The sequence below is a fragment of the Paramormyrops kingsleyae genome, chromosome 2 (assembly GCF_048594095.1).
Source record: "Paramormyrops kingsleyae isolate MSU_618 chromosome 2, PKINGS_0.4, whole genome shotgun sequence".
In the NCBI taxonomy this organism is placed as follows: Eukaryota; Metazoa; Chordata; class Actinopteri; order Osteoglossiformes; family Mormyridae; genus Paramormyrops; species Paramormyrops kingsleyae.
In genome coordinates this window covers 6,052,838-6,071,122 of record NC_132798.1, presented here as the reverse complement: position 1 = coordinate 6,071,122, position 18,285 = coordinate 6,052,838, and the positions used below count along the sequence as shown (strand labels likewise).

The following is an 18,285-nucleotide window of genomic DNA, read 5'->3' as shown; positions in this document are numbered from 1 at the left end:
ATGTTTTTTTTGCATAAAACCATAAGCTAGCAGCAGGGAGATTGGCAGTGCAGTATATATATAAAACAAAAGCTGCTTACTGAATTACTTTACACTAGTATCATTTTCAAATTATGTTTATTAAATATAAAACATTAGTTTGCATTTTGTTGCAGTTTGAAGGTGAACATAAAAATGCCATTGTAGTGCATTTTAAAAACTGCAAACATTAACCACAGCAATATGCAACTATTCAACGTATCAAAAAATTAGAACAAATATGTGCAACATTAAAGCTGCAATTTTGTGCAGCTGTTCAGAATAATAAACACAGCAGAAAAAATGGTGCAGGGACTTAATTTCAGCTGCAAGTTATTACTGGTTCCTAATGTCCCCTGTAGAATGCAGCAACTTTGATCATTAATGACAGTGTTAATTGTTCACGTAATACAACAAGTGAGAACTGCAGTAGGGCTGTGAAATATAATCACCTGTTGCTGAAATGAAATGTTTGATTAACCGTCGTCAAGGTTACATTGCACTACCCCTAAACCAGTGATTCTCAACCTATGGGTCACAAACCAAATTAGGGTCGCAGCATGTTCTGAAGGGGTCGCATGGCAGAGTTGGAAATGTAAGCATTTTAAAAACAAGCTCCTATGCTGATCCATGATCAGATTTCCCAGCTCCAATCCTAGAATTAACCTATATAAACAGGTCTTTGGTCTGCAAATCCTTAGTGCAAAACTAGTGAACACCCAACCAATCCAAGAAGCCAAACCACAGATGCTTAATTTAAAATTCATTAGCACATCCTATCAGATTTGTGCGAATGGCATTGATTAGCATAAATTGCAGACTACACTGCATGCTTGATCATAGCATTAATTTAAACCTATACTTGATATAGGGTTGTGACTGAGCTGGCATGGTAAAAATTGGGTGGTGGAGCAAAAAAGGTTGAGATCCACTGCACTAAACAACAGAATGATAGAAGAAGGAGTGTTCCTGTTGAAAATGAATCATCATGAACAAGATGGAAATGACCTACTGGCAGAGAGATTGTTCATATATGTCATTTATGTACACTGAGAATTTCCTTATTTAAAGATGTTAGGACATCAGCGTTCATCCCTTCGGTCCATGGTTCCTGCTCTGGTGTAAACATCATGAAGCCCATCTCTTTTCCATGCTGGTTGGCTTTCACACCTGAGGTGGCTTCAAAGCCTAAGAACAGAGGACAACTTGTTACAACTTAACCAGACAGCCAATCAATGTAGCCAACTGATAATGAAATGATTTCATTTGACAGCACGGTGCTCATTGTTCAAGACAAAGTGATACTGGTATGTTAATTTGGCACCCTAGGCAGTCACCAATAGTAGTGTTTCTCAAATGGTGGGTCACAACCCAAAAGCGGTGATGGAGTGTATGGTTATAAAAAAATAATATACACCCCCCACTCACCAATGGTTGACAACTTTTATCATGAATTTGTGTCGTGATTTACTGACCAAGGTATAATGAATGAATGCCCTGAGGCTAAACAAGTTCAGAACCACTGGCCTATAGGATTGACCGGCCCTGAGTACTATTTCTTTACTATAGATCTTGTTTTGGTATAAACCATCTTGGTTTTATCCATGTTAATGATTTATCTGCCATCTTTACCTTTCTTGCAGCAGCTAGGTTAATCACCTGTGACCCAGGCTGTAAGGAGACAGGAGGTGGAGGTATAGGTGGAGCTACAGTCGGCTTGGGAACCTGAAATGAGTTTTGTTGGGTCAGGGACTAAAATGTGCCAGTTTGCATAGCTTTAGTAGTATGTGGAACTGCTGAAGGCAAGGCGTATGACAAAATATACACTTACGGCTGGGCGATATCATATCGATATTATATCTCCCAGTCCAACACTCAGTATAGAGATGTACTAAATGGAATCATTGGACTTAGCAGCCTTGGTCAGTGTCCCAAATATCATTTTGCTTCACTTAAATATAACAGAGAAAATAGTTATTTTTTTTCTTTTTTAATGAATATGTAATTTGTTCAGTATAGCATAAGTGAGAATTTGTGGAAATACTACTGAGAAAAGTTACTTCCTGTTTTTTTTTTTCTTTTAGGATAAAGTGAGACAGCATTGTCATATTGATACAATTTCTTTATTATCGATATTGTTTTCATGGCAAATCTAGGTATTCTCCTGTTTTTAAAATTATTATTATTAAATTAATCTGACATCATTACCTGTCTTGTAGCAGCTGATTTAATGGCCTGTGACCCAGGCTTGAAGGAGACAGGAGGTGGAGGTATAGGTGGAGCTACAGTCGGCTTGGGAACCTGAAATGAGTTTTGTTGGGTCAGTGACCAAAATGTGCCAGTTTGCATAGCTTTAGTAGATGGGGAACTGCTGAAGGCAAGGCGTATGACAAAATATACACTTACGGCTGGGTGATATCATATCGATATTATATCTCTCAGCCAAACACTCAGTATAGAGATGTACAAGATTTTTGAGACCTGGCTAATATTACAGTGTTTGTGAACATTTTGTGGTTTTTGAATGGAACGGAAAATCTGTGTTCAGCACGGCTAGCTTCTCTGTTTCCTATTTATTAGTTGTCATTTCTCATTTTTCTATTGCACTACTGTTTGTTCTGTCCACCCACACACCCATCCTTCCCCCTGCAAATATCAAAAGAATTTCACTGCGTTCCTTGGAACACATGTGACACTGAAACTTGAAATACAGTCACGTGGAGGGAGTTGGGACAATTTGTTACCTTGACTTGGAAGTTTGGCGTCGATCGTTGGCTAAAGGCAGGATTGTTTACACCGGAATCCATCTCCTCCCTGTAACGTGCAGGTCTGAGGCAGGGACAAAAGAGGGAGGATGAGTTGTCTTGGATCCTGGTCCCTAAGGGTGTACATGGCATACAGTGTCTGAACTCACGTACCTGTGGGGAATTGAGCTTTTGCGTTTGCGCTTCAGAACATAGAGCAGCACCACAATAATGGCAATTATAATCAGCAGGCTGATTACCACTGTGATGGCAATAATCACTCCTGAAACAAGACCACATGGTATTCTGTCAGTGCTGGCAGCTCATGATAATACACTTTGCAATGTTAGGGCCATATTAAATGTTAATATGTGGATATTTAAAACACTTGATTATTCTAATTGATATACTTCTTCTGGAACATTTCCCATCATGGCTGACATAAAACAGCTGGTCGCATTCTGTTGCTACCACAGAGAAAATTAACATATCGAGTTTTTATCTGCATGTTTTTCAATAGATCATTGACCTTGTCAGGTTTGAAATACTTTATGGAACATGAGTTGGTAATGTCATTAGTTGGGAAACAGTGAGCTGCTGTTCTTCAGATATGCTCCATTTTCACCGTGGATTGAAATGTGAAAGCTACCGCTCTCTGTTAATGCCTGCCTCTGTATATCACAATGAAATGGCCAGTCGGACAGCCAGTTGAAAAAGGAAAAAAAAAGAAAAGTGAAATGGCTTGCCCTGAGGTAATACTTCATGTTTGACATCTAGTTTAAGACACATGCAGGAAATAGCTGTGAACTGACCCGGAGCCAGTTTCTGGAAGCCCTCAGCCATCCGATCACAGTCAGGGGGCTGCCATCCCGGCTGACACTGGCATTCCCGCCTGTGGTTGCATACCTGTAGGATGTGATGTCACTGTGTTTATGCTGGGCGCATAAATAACCGTGATGCTAGAGATGTTATGAGAGAAATCTTTACAAATTGCTTCATTCCATGTGTTTGGCTGCTGGAGTCATATGTGGCATGGAACAGTGCTTACTGACACGATACAGCATTAGCAGCTTTGCAAAATGTGCCCAGCAAGATATAGTAAAAATGAGAAGCAGTGGCAGCTATCAAGATCAACACTTCTGTATTGATTAAACGGTATTCAGTACCAAGGCTCTTTTCCTGTTGCTCTGTTTTACCGATTTTATCTTGTCACATTTGAATCTGAATAATCGGGCTGGTTCTGTCCCTGCAGGATCCCTCATCACTGAGTTCTGCAGAAGCAGGCTGCCTATTGAGCATGTTCTGTCGGCCAAAATCCCGTGAGCTTACTGCATTGCCTTTGCACCGTGCTGAACAATTGGTTGCTCTGTAGGCCGCCTCTAGATCTACACACTCGTTGTTCATGCAGACCTGGGAATGACAGGTTTGATCAATCGACACAAAAATCCTGACGAAGTGTGGAACATTCACACAATCACAGCTTATTTTCACTCACTTTCTTGTTTACCTCTAGATAACCCTAGAAGGATGGCTATTGTCTTACCAGTCCATCACTGCATTTGGTCCCAGTGTCCACCTGTCCAAAGTCAGTGTTCGGGTCATCGCTGAATATGGCTTTGCAGCCAGGGAACGATACCAGACGGTTATAGTTGGGGGTGTCTTTGCCATTGATACAGAACAGCTTTCCGCACTTCACATCCCTGCAAGGAAAATGAGAGAGCGCAGTAAATCCTAGTCCATTACGGAGTACAGTCCTGAATAGGAGGCTCTAACTGTCAGTCCATACTTTTTCTGGCATCCTATATAGGTGTCTTTGGATGGACGTGTGCAGAATCCATAGTAGACCCCTCTGGTGTTCTGGTTGTAGCAACTATCAGCTGCCAGCTGAGCATCTGTGGAATAAAGATCTTTTAGATATTGCTGGTTTGTCACTTACTGTGTGCATGAGTGCTGAATGAGCCTGATGAGTGAGTGACTTTCAGTGAAGAGATGAGCATGACAGGAAATAAACTTACTGCTCCCCCAGATCTTGATGCACTGACTTTCACGCATAGGACACTGTCCATTGTAGCAGTAGCCCTGCCCATTCTTGCAGGGAATGCCATTTACAGAGAAGACATCCTCTGGGCAATCTTTCGACTTCCCTGTGCAGTACTCAGCCAAGTCGCACTCATCCTTCTGCGATCTACACATCCTGGAGGGAGGCATGAGCTGCAGAAAGAGCGTGAGTCATGAAGAACTCATTAGCCTGCAAAATTTACTAAGAAATTCAGAACTGGACTTGACTATGTCTAATTTCTAATTAATTTAATATTTTGAAATATATATTTGAACACAGGAAAGTTGACTTCCGTCTGTGAGGCCTATTTAGGCCCACATACCATTTAATTGCATAGTTTATTATGCTCATTAAGGAAAGGACAACAGTTATTTATCAGATCTTTTATTAACTGCATAGTTCTTGCTCTCTTGGGTTCCTGTGGTATCCTCACCAGTTCCCCCAGGAGCCATGACTGAAGTGTGGTTCAGTGGAGAGACAAAGAGGTGGTACGGGCTTCCCTGAGCCTTTTTATACTCTGGCTGAGGAATTCTGGGAAAGGCTGGGGCTGATCATGTGGATGTTTAAGGGGGGGAATGTATTTGTTTATTTCAGTTGGGAAGATTAGAGATATACAGTAAGTTCCCGGAATGGTAAAGTGCTGTTGCTGGCATGACTTTGTAAGGTCATATGGTATCCATGGCTATTGTTTGTTACATGTGCAAAACTAGGTTTCTAGTGGGAAGGAACCAAGAGAGGTTCCCCTACCAGAGTTTGATGCTTGGCCCCTAGGGGTGAAAAGGATGGTTATCCCCTGTTGCTGGGAGTTTATTGTTGTTTTGATCGCATTGTTTGATTGTTGTAACACCGGAATATATCTGTTAACTGTTTTTTTTTTCTTTTTTTTTACCAGAAACAGTCAGTAAATAGTTTCCAAGCTCAAGCTAATAAACCTGTGAACTCTGACTTTTGAAGCCCTCTGGTTACATCACCACAGTGCTCTTTATTTTTTTTTAGAAGCAGATGGTAAAATCCATAGCGCTGTTTGAATGTGCATGGCTCAGGTGTCAAAGGCAGGTATGGGGTTATATCCCTAAATTCCAATTAAAGCCCTTTATTTTACATGAATATTACATTATTAATTCCTCCTTTTGACTGTATTCCTCTCCTGATGCTTAACAAATGTAATCATTTATCAATGAAATGCTAATGATATCTTCAATGACTGTAAAAGGCTTTGCTAGGCTTTCGCAGTGGACAGACAGCCCCGGCTTCCCTGACCTTTGCCCTCAGTGCCGGCAGGTAGCTTACCTTACAGTTTTCACAGCATTCTCCTTCTTCACATTGTGACCCGGCCGTTAATGTGCAGGTCGTAGCATTGCAGCAGGGATTATTGCATTCCTGTCAAATATAAAAAAACAGTAACAGTGTCAGGATTATTACAACTTGTCATATTCTCTCCTGCCTCTAAATTCAGCCTCTAACACAACCAGTATGAAAGTAGCCCCAGGCAAACTCTTTGCCTCATACAGTATCATGCATTTTTTGAGATGATTACATTCTGGAGATCACACATGAAATCTTGGAAGTCCATGGAATTTCCTTTGTGTATCATAGGAATGTGCTAGGAAAGTGAGACCTGTTCTTCCTGCCTCAGCATGGAGTGTTTTTTGGATTATGGGTAGATTGCAGAAAGTGTCTTTCACAAGTTGCGGCAGGACGGCCACTGGAATGCATGCTTGTCTTGAAGTATAATTCCATAGCAGTTTTGAAGATGTTCTGTCATGTCTGGACATTATCACCAAGAGCCCGAAGTCTTTATGATTTGTCCTATCTAGGCTTAAACTAAATTATGTCACAAAATTGTCACAAAATCTGCAAGCACAAAAAATACTGTTCAAATATTTTCATTTGCTTTCTTCAGGTAATGTATTCATATTGCTTACATTTATATTTGCATGATTATTTAGTTTTTCAGCCTGGAAAAGGCTCTAGGCCCCTATAATCCTGAGCAGAAGAAGCGGATAGAAGATGGATGGATGATGGATGGATGGATGGATGGATGGATGGATGGATACTTAATCTTTCGCCGGTAGATGGATGTTTTAACCAACTGTGTTCTGGTTTAAGTAGCACCCAAATGCTATCTCTGATCTTGTTTGCTGTAACCTCTGAAATGATAATAGCTTCAGAATGCACTGGCAAGTTCAAGCCAGAGAAGGCAGCACATTTAATTATGGAATAATTGTGCAGATTACACCGCATGTGGTCTCCAAAACATGAAGGTCATTTTCAAACAGCTATGGAATGGACAAGACCTTGGTGGTTAATGACCTGGCTTCTGTCACATTGAAGTACTACACAGGAGAAACTACTACAGTACTCTCAAATGAGGGGACTAATAGCTTACCAATCTATGTAAAGTAGTTAAATAACATTTTCTTTACTGGATACTGTATCTGTTCTGATATCCTTCTGAGTGCTGGATATTCAACACATTTCAGCTTTTTGTTGTTCCTTTTCCAGCCATTACTGAATATGGAGAATGTGTAAGAGATGATTTCTTCAAATGACAGGAGAAAGGAGGTACCTCAACTGTGCCACAGTCACACTCCTCCCCCTTCTCCACGAAGCCATTCCCGCACACGGGCGGCGATATTATCGCGTTGTAGTCCGGCTTGTTAAAGAGACACTGTGGGTTTCTGGAATCCAGATACTCCCCATAGCTGTTACTGCTGCAACTGCTGAAATGCTTCGGGATGTTGTACCTGGAAAGAGCATTTCAGTTACGCACAGATCTTCCTATGAAAGTGGTGCATGACTTGATTTACTGTAACTGTACCCAATGGCCATTGTATTAGATATACCTATCTAGTACCAGGTAGGACCCTGCTTCAAGGTTCAATCGCTATAGAGACGTGTCGTTTTGCACACAAACTGTTGTAATGAGCTGTGCACTTGGCCTGCTTGATTGCTCATTTCTTCATGTTATCATTTCCCTCTGACTTCTCACATTTACAAGTCCCCGGATGGTACCTGTTCCTGAGATGCTGGAGCCACCATGTCCAAAATTGCTTAGGTCACATGTCCTTGCCAGTCTAACGATTAGTCAAGAAGTAACTGAACCTCTTGAGCCTGTCGCTCTGGTGTATATGTTGCGTTGCAGCCATTTGACTGGCTGTTAGGAAGAGCAGGCTGCTTGTGTAGCGAGCAGGTGTGCCTAATAAAGTGGCCACAATAATGGAACGTACTATAGGCAGCCTTCAGGTTGTGAACGAGATCTGTCGAATTTGTAGGTATGTTTGTAGGTATTTGTAGTAACTACATATGGTACTATATCCCTAGCCGACAAGGCACTAAAGCTGTGCAATATTTTCACGAGTGTCACAGAAGTAGTGCATGCATTCATTATCACAAAGCTATGTATGTAACCTGATTTTTTTATGTAATAGGCTTTATGGCAGTCCATTCATAGGTGTGAGCTGACTGTAAGTCGGTTGTTATTAACCCAGGGACTCCCAGTCCTGATTTCAGCTGTCACAGGCCTCCATCAGAAGTTATTTTGGCTATAAGATCACCACCAAGAACTGGTAGCCTGCAGATCACAATCTTGTCACTATATTGGTCTCACTGGAATTAATTTGGAGGGGCTCTTACGAGAGGGCGGCAGACATGATGCAGCTCTTGTCAGTGCAGATGCATGAATCGCTGTCATGGCTCATTCCCAGGTTGTGCCCCATCTCATGAGCCAACGTTGCTCCCACCGCAATGGAACTGGAGCTGTGATCCTGGGGAAGACCATATTGGAAACAGCAAATGCTCCTCAGTGGGTTAGCAAGTTGCATGATTTTTCAGTCTAAAATGTGCCTTTGTGTTTCTCTTCTGCAAATGTCTTTCCTCCATGCCTGTGTCTGTCAGCCATTGAAATAAATGAACATACAACACCAATGATTGTTGCTTTACCTCACTTTGTGTTAGCACAGAACTAATGGAATGCATGCACATGTCATTCTAAGATGTCATTTCATAGTGGCTGTGATGTGATACTGTAAGAGTACCTGGATCACTCCTGTTGAATGAGTTGCGCAAAAACTGCCCACGTATGCCAGTCCCACGGTGCTCCCTTCGAAATCGATGCCCCTGTGAGGAGATGCTGTGTAAATAGCTGACCCGGTTGTGAGTGTGGTGACATATTTATGTTTAGTCAGTGTGACTGTAATGTTCAGACCCACGTTAGCAGATGAGCATTGTCATGTTGCTTCACCAGAGAAGTCTTCCTCCAGTTTGTGAAAGCATCCAGAGTTGCTCCAGCAGGGGGTGTCACTGCAATTTTGTCCTGGTCTGTCCACACCTCAAGCCCAGTGAGGGCAATAAAAGTCTTGAGAGGCTTGTAGACCTGCGCATATGCCAAAGGGGGGTATTGATCTAAATTAATTACTCCTACAGAAGTACTTCAGGTCCCTCCAAGGCTACTTCTTTTCTTACACCATAGGCGGTACTACACCATGGGGGGGGGAGGCCTGAGCCCCCCCCCCTCATTTTTTTGGTTTCAGCTTCCCTGAATTTTTTTTTAAAACCATTTAGTCATTTGCCCTGTATTTCTGTATACATTTCATACCCCCCCCCCCCCTCATCTAGGCAAATTTATTCATGGGGAGGGAGGCATCCTGTATTTGTTGAGCGTCCATATGGAACAAATCCTAGAATCATCCCTGTTTCACACAAAAAAAAATGCAGAATTACTTTCTACAGGGACTGACTTCCATTCCAGGGTGTGTCCCTGTTTGTGTGCTTTGTGCTACCTGCCAAGCTCCGCCACCCCCCGTCCCCCAACCCAGACCAGGATAAGCAGCCAGAAGAAGGTTGGATATATTTTGTACTGGATATAAAACAATACAATGATTAATACAATGATTATCACTAACACTGCAGAATGTGTCACCAGTGATATGATTTTTCGCATTAAAAATTATACAATTGTCTTAGGAATTTTTCTTCTTCCTTAAATTAGTCATTAATTACAATGACTCACCAGGTTGACGTAGTTGACAATTTCAAATATCCTCTTTCTCAACTCATTTTCGTTGCTATTCATCTTCTTGTACTGAAAGGAAATGTGGTCTCTGTCATATATGGAATACTCCTTTCATAGTATGACAAAAGATATTTTTTACAGGTTTTAATCTGCAAACACCTGTTTCAAAAACAATCCAATACATTTTTCTAGGACGCCACAAATATTTTTCTCTAAACATGGTAAACTGTACTTGGAGTTAAATGAATGATGACTTCTCTGAATTCATGACACAGGTGAATAATATGCTAGCAGTGTTGAAATCATTAGGTAGAAATCTGTGAAAGGCGGCTTTGCTCCTCGCAGTACCTCTCTATTATCTGCAACGAGTAACAAGTCCACATATTTCTGCTGCTGCAGGAGTGATGGTCCCTGCAGGGAAAATACAAAAAGAGGGCTCTCGTTTGGCTCTCGTTTGGCTCTCGTTTGTAGACAAAACAAATGACACCATTGAGTTCTGTCCTTTCAGGGCTGTTTTGTTTTGTTTGCACTGAGTAAAGATGTTGGCATGTAGATGTTTGAGTTGCGTGTGACTCTGTGGGTGGAGCAGGGATGTTTGGTTACTGTGAGTGTTTGGGTGAGATGGCTGTCTTACTGAGCTGCGGGAACGCGCTTTGCCTGTGGACGGTGGGTAGACGGGGTCCCAGCTGCTGTTGGTGACTCCACACACTACAGGGTCTTCATTCAGAGCCTCGTATCTGGCCAAGGCGTGGTCTCCATCATCGGCCCCCGACATCGGTTCTATCAGATACTGCTGTGCAGCTGTCCGGATATAACCCCTGGTGACAATGGTCAGAAAGCAAAGCTATTTGCTTCTATAAAGTCAACCTTGTTGACTTTAACGCCTTTGTCTAAACAACAATTTAAAAGCAATAATCCACCAACAGACATAACTTCAGGCCTTTGAACCGGTATAAATTACTACGCATATTTACACTCACAATGGCTACCTTGCATTATTTTGTTCTTACGCACAGTTCATCCTTATCGAGTGGATAGTGAGAAATATCACAGAGGTGTAACCACTACCTCAAGCCATCACAAGTGCTGATGCTGGCAATGGACTCTGTGTCATTCACTATTCTTCCATGGTAGTAGCAGTGGTCCTGTATGGGAGAAAATGGTGCAAGAAATTAACATTAACCATGTTGTCCTCTACGTGTCAACTGGAGACTTTTAGTAAAAATTAAATTTTGGTTATTTTTGGAGTTAACCACATCACTAGTGTGCTTTTGTATAACTGCTGCTTTATTTCCGATAAAAGATGCATCATAATTCATTAATGATGAACAATCATGACATCAGTGTTTCACTTTTATCCATTCCTTGTTCTTTCTTTAGTTTCTTCAGTAGTTCCTTCGGTAGTTCGCAAAGATTCACAGAAGAAATATAGTAGTAAAAGATACAGTATGTCACAATTCATTCATGATGAATGAACATGAGATCAGCATGTGAATAAGATTAAGTTTGTGGTTAATTATTACATAAGTAATAGCATAGTACTACATTATTTGTACCGCCTCCAGTAAAGTGTTACTGTAACCTTTACTGCCAGGGGGAATTCTGTGCTCTTACATACCAAGTCCTTCGGAGTGACAGTGATAGGGGCCCCATTCTCACTGTAGGTTGTCTCACTGTAACCTTTAGTCAGCAAGTCCCTGTAAAAGGTATAACTTCAATGTACTAATATGATACTAATAATGATACATACAGGATGTCGGCCTCATAAATGCCTCAGAAAGGAAGCGCGTACTTTCCCAGACACAGTCTCCAATCAACTGCTGAGTATCGTGGTAATGTTTACTTTACTACCCACAAGATTTCAGAGTTGCGGATTGTAACTGCGATAAGCAGGCAATTTGACTAACGTCTGTCCATTGACGACCGACAATGATGAAAGAAGTGTTGCATTTCCTCTCAGTATTGCTGTAATTCCCTGCAATAGTGACAGAGTGACATTGAGGATGTGAAAGAGAAGTGGCTTTTGTGACCAGTCTAGTCCATCCATCCATCTTCAAAATATAATTCTTGTGTTAGAGTGCGGGGGGGGGGGAGGGGGCGTGGGGCTGGTTTACATCATATCTATACCTACACACAGTCACACACAGGGCTGCTGGAAATGGGGGGGGGGGGTATCAGCGGATCCCCTCCCCATCCTGTCACTCTTACTCCTCAGTTAAAATCACATTTTGTTCTCCATGACGTCTGACCTACATATCCCTCAGTAATGTCACATGAACAGATCTCGATTTACGCCTATACGATATTGAAAAAAAAATCACATTGCGATATTTTTGGGTTTTGCGATCACCGTTCTTAATGCCATTTTTTGGATGCATTTGTGTCATGATATATATGAAACGGATAAGACAATTAAAAATGTGCTCCTGCATGTTATTGAGGCCAATTCGTTGTACGTTCAGAGCACAAGGACAAAACATATACCTAAAGAAGATTGTAATCCTATATCAGACAAAATCATTTTATCATGGTGATCAGTTATTGGATTTAGTAATGTTTAGTTGTGTGACTGCACCCTAAAGTGTTAGTCTTATTTTAAATAGCAAAATCTTTATTATTTAAAAATTTATGTAAAATCATTCGTACATCACAACGCAACCCCCACCTCCATCCCTACTACTGCCTTCGCTGGGGCAAATTTATTTGAACATCTCCCCAAGAGAGGCCAAAATGCTTTCAATCATGGGAGAAAGTAACACTGGCGAACATCTGTGTGCCTCAGGGTGAACATGCAGGTTTGACACACGCAGAGCAGAGGTGGGATTTGAACCCCCTATCCTGCTGACGTGTGGAGGAGAAAAACAGCTTGTTTGCCTTTATCACGTGTTTATATTTTTATCAGACACGTATATCCAAAGCAATGTACATTTTTCAGAAAGTGGGGTCAGCCACTCCCCAGAGAATCTGTCCCAGCTCCAGGGCCAGTGGTCATGAATCACAGACACAGTCTCAGTCCACAAGGTCATGCACCACTGCAGTCAGAATGTTGACTAAGTATGTCTGTGTGAGCGGTTTTCCTTTAACAACGGGAACTGAGACTGTGCTTTATGTGTTTTTTGGGGGCGGCTTTGTCAGCTGTTCTGGGAATTTTAAACTAAAAATAATGACTTCTGATAGTATCTGTATGAACAGCGTGAGAAGAACTTCCGTATTATGGGATGCCAGTCTGATTGCTTTTTCGGCCCTTAATTTTGGTTTGTGTTTGTTATTAATTTATGTAAATAAATTATTTATTGCCATTTTTTTACTGACATTTGCTCACTCAGTATATACAGTATAAAATCCAGCCCCCTTCCATATGCCGTCCTCTGTTTTGCGGTTATTTAAATTATTATGAATCCCACCCCTCGTCACTTGCTGTCTGTATGTTGCACTGTTGTCCTGGGGGGAACATTATCTTGTGCCACTCTATACGTTCATATGGACAATAAAGTCCTCATTGCTTGACATAACTCAGTGGTAATATTGTAGCGCCAGTGGGCAAGTCTGCTCGTCATTGGCTGCTCTCGCGACGCCTCGGTCAGCCGGCACTACATAGGCGTTGGCAGTGGGATGCTGGAAACGATCCCAGTGGTGCGGTTAGAGCGCACGCTCTACAAGATCATCCGGCAAGCCCCGCTCCAGCTTGGCGGACCTCCAGGCAGCTGAGAAGCGGCGGCACGTAAGGAGGATGACCAAGGACGCGATGCTGGTCTGCTGGTGCGGCAGGAGAGAAGGGCACCGGGCACACTGCCATCCCACTGCCCGAAAGCCCGCACCAGAGCCGCCGGCAGATGAGCATGATATATATATTTTAAATAAGCGTGTCTTGTAATTCAGATACGTCAACAGACATATTGCCTCTGGGTTACAGCTTTTCCTAATTGTGTTTGCTGTTTTAAAAATAAATAATCCCAGAACAAATTCAGTTATCCCTGGTGTACCGAAATGGCACAGAACCGTGAACCCAAACCCCACGTTTTTACTAAACCTTCAATTTTGTGCACCATTACATCCCAATACCGTGAAAATGGCTATGAAGTGTACACAGCCACTTAATATTAACTTTCTCTTGGCATGGAATGCGGTAGAAGGAGAATTTCTTAGTTTTTTTTGTTTTAGATCGATTAAAACATTGAGGCAACACTGTGGCAAATTGGCTTGTACTCAGGTTGCCCCTGGAAACAGTTTTATCACATGATTCAAAGGTCATAACTTCACAGTATCACACACACACACACACACACACACACACAGCAAGTCGGTCTTCCCATCTAAATGGGGACCGTCCATTCATTTCTATGGGAAAAACCCTAATCCCAATCACGACACCCTTAACCTCTACCCATCCCTAACCTAAACCATAAGTAACCAACCCAAATACAAGACTTTTGGCATTTTTACTTTTTCGATTGCATTCCCAGATTTTTATAAAACTGAGGTTATTCAGATGGGGACCTCAAAAGATGTCCCCAAAAATAGGGAAATTTCAGGTTTTACTACACTTTGGGGACAATTTGGTCCTCAAATGTGATCTATGCAAACACACACACACACACACACAAAAACCTTGTACCCACGTAGTAAAGAGTGATCGGGGATCTGCAATCTGATCATATGTAATATGGGAACTAGTATGCAACTAGTTTGGATGAGCCTCTTTCCTTTCTCACAAAGGTTGATTGCTCAAGATGGGTTGAGGTACACTGGTGATGATGATGCAATGATAATGAAAACCACACTGAACCAAGAACAGCCTTTCTCATAAACATCACTTAACCATAGTTCATTTGGGCGTCTAATGCCTGTGAATTAATACAGGCTTCTTTCACTCTGCCTTATTATTGTCTAAAAAGTTTGTTTTTTCTAATTTGACTCATCTTGTTCCTTACTACCAGACCCAATTAAATTTATGTAACCCTAGTATGTTGTCTTTGAAGTAATTTGTAAAATTGGTAATGACCCCAAAAGCCTGAGGATGAGCACATTACTGTCCTTACAAAACATCTGCAGGCACATGGCCTGTAAATGCCTGATGAGCATCCTGAGAGACGCTGCATGGATGTCTGTCTTTGATCGTTATTTATTTACCTCACCCTGCCCCATCTCAGCATTATCTCTCTTGAGTATTTGTGCTTTCCTTGCACTTTTTGGATTGATTGACTTACTCATTCTTCTCCAGGTGCAGCACCACATCCTGGCCATTAACTTGCATCCCATACTTCAGCACATCTGGTCGGGACGACTGGCGACAAGACAGAGTACAACCTGAATTCCATGTCGATCGTGTGGATTTTCAGAGGGAAATTGGCCTTTGTGCAAGACTCAAACTTTACTCAAATGTTTTATTCAAGGGGTCAATGATTTGAGGAATGGTTGAGTTCTGTAAGTAAGAGGGGGAATCAGAAAAATGCAAATGCTCACCCTTGTGCTTCTCTTGTGCAAAGCATGTAGCTTGACGGGCCTGATGATGACGTGGTCCTTCAGTCCTTCTGGCTCAGGATGGAGGCTTTCTGTGGGGAAACCACAGCATAAGAAGCTGGTTACTGGTTACTGTCCCATCCCAAGTTTCTTTTTGCTAGTTAAAGACACCAAACAGGCTGACATTGGTTATGCTGATCTGACAGGGTGATTTAACGAGTTGATTCTTTCGTTGTTATTTGGGGTCTTACAAGCTGAATCTCTGGACCATGGCAACCTATTTTCGTTTCCTCCCTTGAAACCACATATAGACTTAGTTTCACATCAAATGCATCACCTATCATTTGATCAGTGTCAGCTGTTATAGAGGCAGGTCAAAGAAGGAAGAGAGGTATTTTTATGACCTCTATTGTGGTTCTCCATGGGGATGTGTCTACACTTAGAACACCAAGTTTCCTAACGGCACTTTTTAAACTAACCACTTACACTGAATATCATACAGGCTTTGCTGGACTACTGGTTCAGTTTTGACTACAGCTGAACTAATATTGCCATTTCAAAAATGTTGTGGTAACTGATAACTAAAAGATTATTCGTTATAATTCTTCTGGCTGCTTATCCAGAACAGGGTCATGAGGAGGACCTAGGAGCCTGTTCCACGCAGGAGAGGGCACAAGGCATCAGTACCCCGACGTGCTACTGAGTGAGCCTCCGTACATACAAAGATACATAATACTGTCCTGCGATGAAGTGGCATCCCATCCATGGTGGACACTTGCTTTGTGCCCTATGCTTCCCAAGATAGGCTCCAGGTCCCTTTGTCACCCTGAACAGGATAAGTGGTTGGAAGATGAATGGATATACCGTACTGGGCGAAGAACAGACTGCAGCATTTTTCATTAAGGCTATTCATGTACTGTAGGTGGTAAGTGTATAGATATATATATATAAAACTATATTAGAACATATGCAAATTAACAGGAATTTCTTCTGTTCTCTAAAAAGTTTCTGATATCTTGTTGGAGAGTTGGAAGAACGCCACTTTGGTTCCCAAAACTCCTTAGAGTCCCCTGAGCCATTCCATGTATTTGCTAAATTTCAACGCCATTTCAATTAATTAAATTAGTTAATTAGTAATTCAGTGAGATGTAGATTAGTGAAACAAGGTGGAGTGGTGATTGAGCTGAAAAAAAAGCACACCGGAGCATTGGATGGATGCTGGAAATACTGGGGTGACTTCAGCAGAGGTTTTGAAACGGCTAAGCTGACACACTTTGACAGGCATAATATCATAGTTTCACAGCAATGTGAAGATCATTTAAACATCATATTTTTGACTTCCTAAATATTTTGCACGGTACTGTGTATATAAAGAAATACAATATACAGAATTTAACTTTATACCTTAGAAGAACAAAAGCATGCTCTTTCAGGAGCATAATGCATGTAAATAAATTATAGTTAGGTCAGTGGGATAGTTGATATATACGCATGCATACATATAAGGTTCCCATCTTTCTGCCAGCTAAGAACCAAACAGCAATTGTGCAACAGCTTCCCGCAGAACGAATAGTTCTTTCCTGTTCCCGATTACACCACGGCTCTACAGGCAATTGACACATTGCAACATGTACTTATAACAGTAGTATTGTGAAAATGTGATTCTTAGGAAGCAAGGCCACCACTAAGGATTATTGTACTGGCCATTACTATTTACTAACAAACTGCAAGTATTTCTTCAGCCCACAAGTAAGCTAGCAAACCTTAACGTCAGGATTATCCACAAATGCGTGCGCAATGACCAGATGTAGAGCAAAGTCTCCTCTCCTCTTGGCTAATTGAGTGTGTAACTGCAAGATGATATTAACAATGGGACCTTTAAGGAATGTTGATAAATGCAAGCAATTTAAAAGAGAAATGCAAAATGGAAGAGTACAAAAAAGAGGAAGAAAAATAAGAACAATGACTTTCTAAAGCAGTTCTTGAAAATGTATATCCTGTATTTCGAATTGTGTGTTTCAGGTATTACTCTGCTAGTTAAAGAACCAGAATGAGAGAACTTTCCTTTTTTGCCGTATCTATTGGGCAGCAGGAATCGTCTTCGTAAATAAAACCTTTTAACGTATAGGTTTCTAGATACAGGCCCATGTGGAGCTGTGCATCCTGAGTAACTGTAATGACACCTCAATTTGTATATATGGGTACAGTTGTATTTTGTATTTAAGAAGCTTCCACACCATGAACACCATGTAAAAGGTCCATTAACCTGTCTTGTTATTCCAGTTTACAATGACAGACAGCTTATTGGGAACTGAACTTGCGTTCAAGACATGTAAACAAAACTTTAATGGACAGTCATTTATGTTTTAAACTGTACGCCCCATGTGGTATTACATTAACAGGTTGTACATAATCATCGCAATGTTATTAAAAAACAATTCTGCTGTCATAGACCACTAGCTGTTCAGTAGAAGGTAACTGGTCACTTACCTGAAGCGTCACATAAAACCAACAGCAAAACGATCCATGACGTGGGGATCATTCTAGTCACAGTCTCTCTCAAGCTTTTTACTTAAATGAAAGTAGGAGTTGCAGTTTATAGATCGGTGGCCGCCTCATGTGGCTCTCAGCTCTCAGCCACTCCTTCATTCTTTCGTCACTCTTTCAACCAGGGTTTCAGGGCACAGCTTCCTTGTTATGTTTTACGTGTGTTAACATGCTGCACCAGGCACTGAAAGAGGAATGCAGTTCCAACTCATTGACGTATAAGATTAATCACAGTCGGTGCCATATGATGAATCTCTTATTCTTCCTCAGTATCCCTTTCCTAATGTCTTCAGTTAGTGTCTTTCAACTGAAAGAACATGTAACACTCTCATTTGTTTAATTTGTTTAATTTGTTTTGAAAGGTTTTTAGAATGGCACCTTGCACAAGTCAGAAATAAACAAACCTGTTCCTTTACTCAAATGAATTAATTTTGGTTAAATTA

At 41.4% G+C, this 18,285-nt stretch overlaps 1 protein-coding gene across 1 annotated transcript; it reads right to left on the bottom strand.

Annotated features, from left to right (window-relative positions):
• Positions 1 to 100: 100 nt before the first annotated feature.
• LOC111857544 (zinc metalloproteinase-disintegrin-like berythractivase) lies at positions 101 to 17,944 on the bottom strand. Its single transcript, XM_023838519.2, has 23 exons — positions 17,786 to 17,944; positions 15,299 to 15,387; positions 15,043 to 15,119; positions 11,454 to 11,532; positions 10,904 to 10,980; positions 10,470 to 10,653; positions 10,184 to 10,246; positions 9,833 to 9,904; positions 9,033 to 9,196; positions 8,859 to 8,940; positions 8,458 to 8,588; positions 7,391 to 7,568; positions 6,112 to 6,201; positions 4,778 to 4,973; positions 4,549 to 4,654; positions 4,306 to 4,462; positions 4,092 to 4,172; positions 3,575 to 3,668; positions 2,937 to 3,045; positions 2,763 to 2,847; positions 2,227 to 2,319; positions 1,651 to 1,743; positions 101 to 1,206 (listed from the first exon to the last, which is right to left on the bottom strand). Exons 1-23 carry the CDS (start codon positions 17,835 to 17,837, stop codon positions 1,183 to 1,185), a joined length of 2,376 nt encoding a protein of 791 aa, XP_023694287.2. The 5' UTR covers positions 17,838 to 17,944; the 3' UTR covers positions 101 to 1,182.
• Between the last annotated feature and the right edge of the window lie 341 nt (positions 17,945 to 18,285).

Excerpts from the sequence above, each read along its gene's own strand:
- LOC111857544 (XM_023838519.2), bottom strand. The coding sequence starts at position 17,837 with ATGATCCCCACGTCATGGATCGTTTTGCTGTTGGTTTTATGTGACGCT. Across the intron at positions 10,981-11,453 it reads CTGTCACTCCGAAGGACTTG|GACCACTGCTACTACCATGG; the intron begins GTATGTAAGAGC and ends TCTCCCATACAG. Across the intron at positions 10,654-10,903 it reads AGCACTTGTGATGGCTTGAG|GGGTTATATCCGGACAGCTG; the intron begins GTAGTGGTTACA and ends CATTGTCACCAG.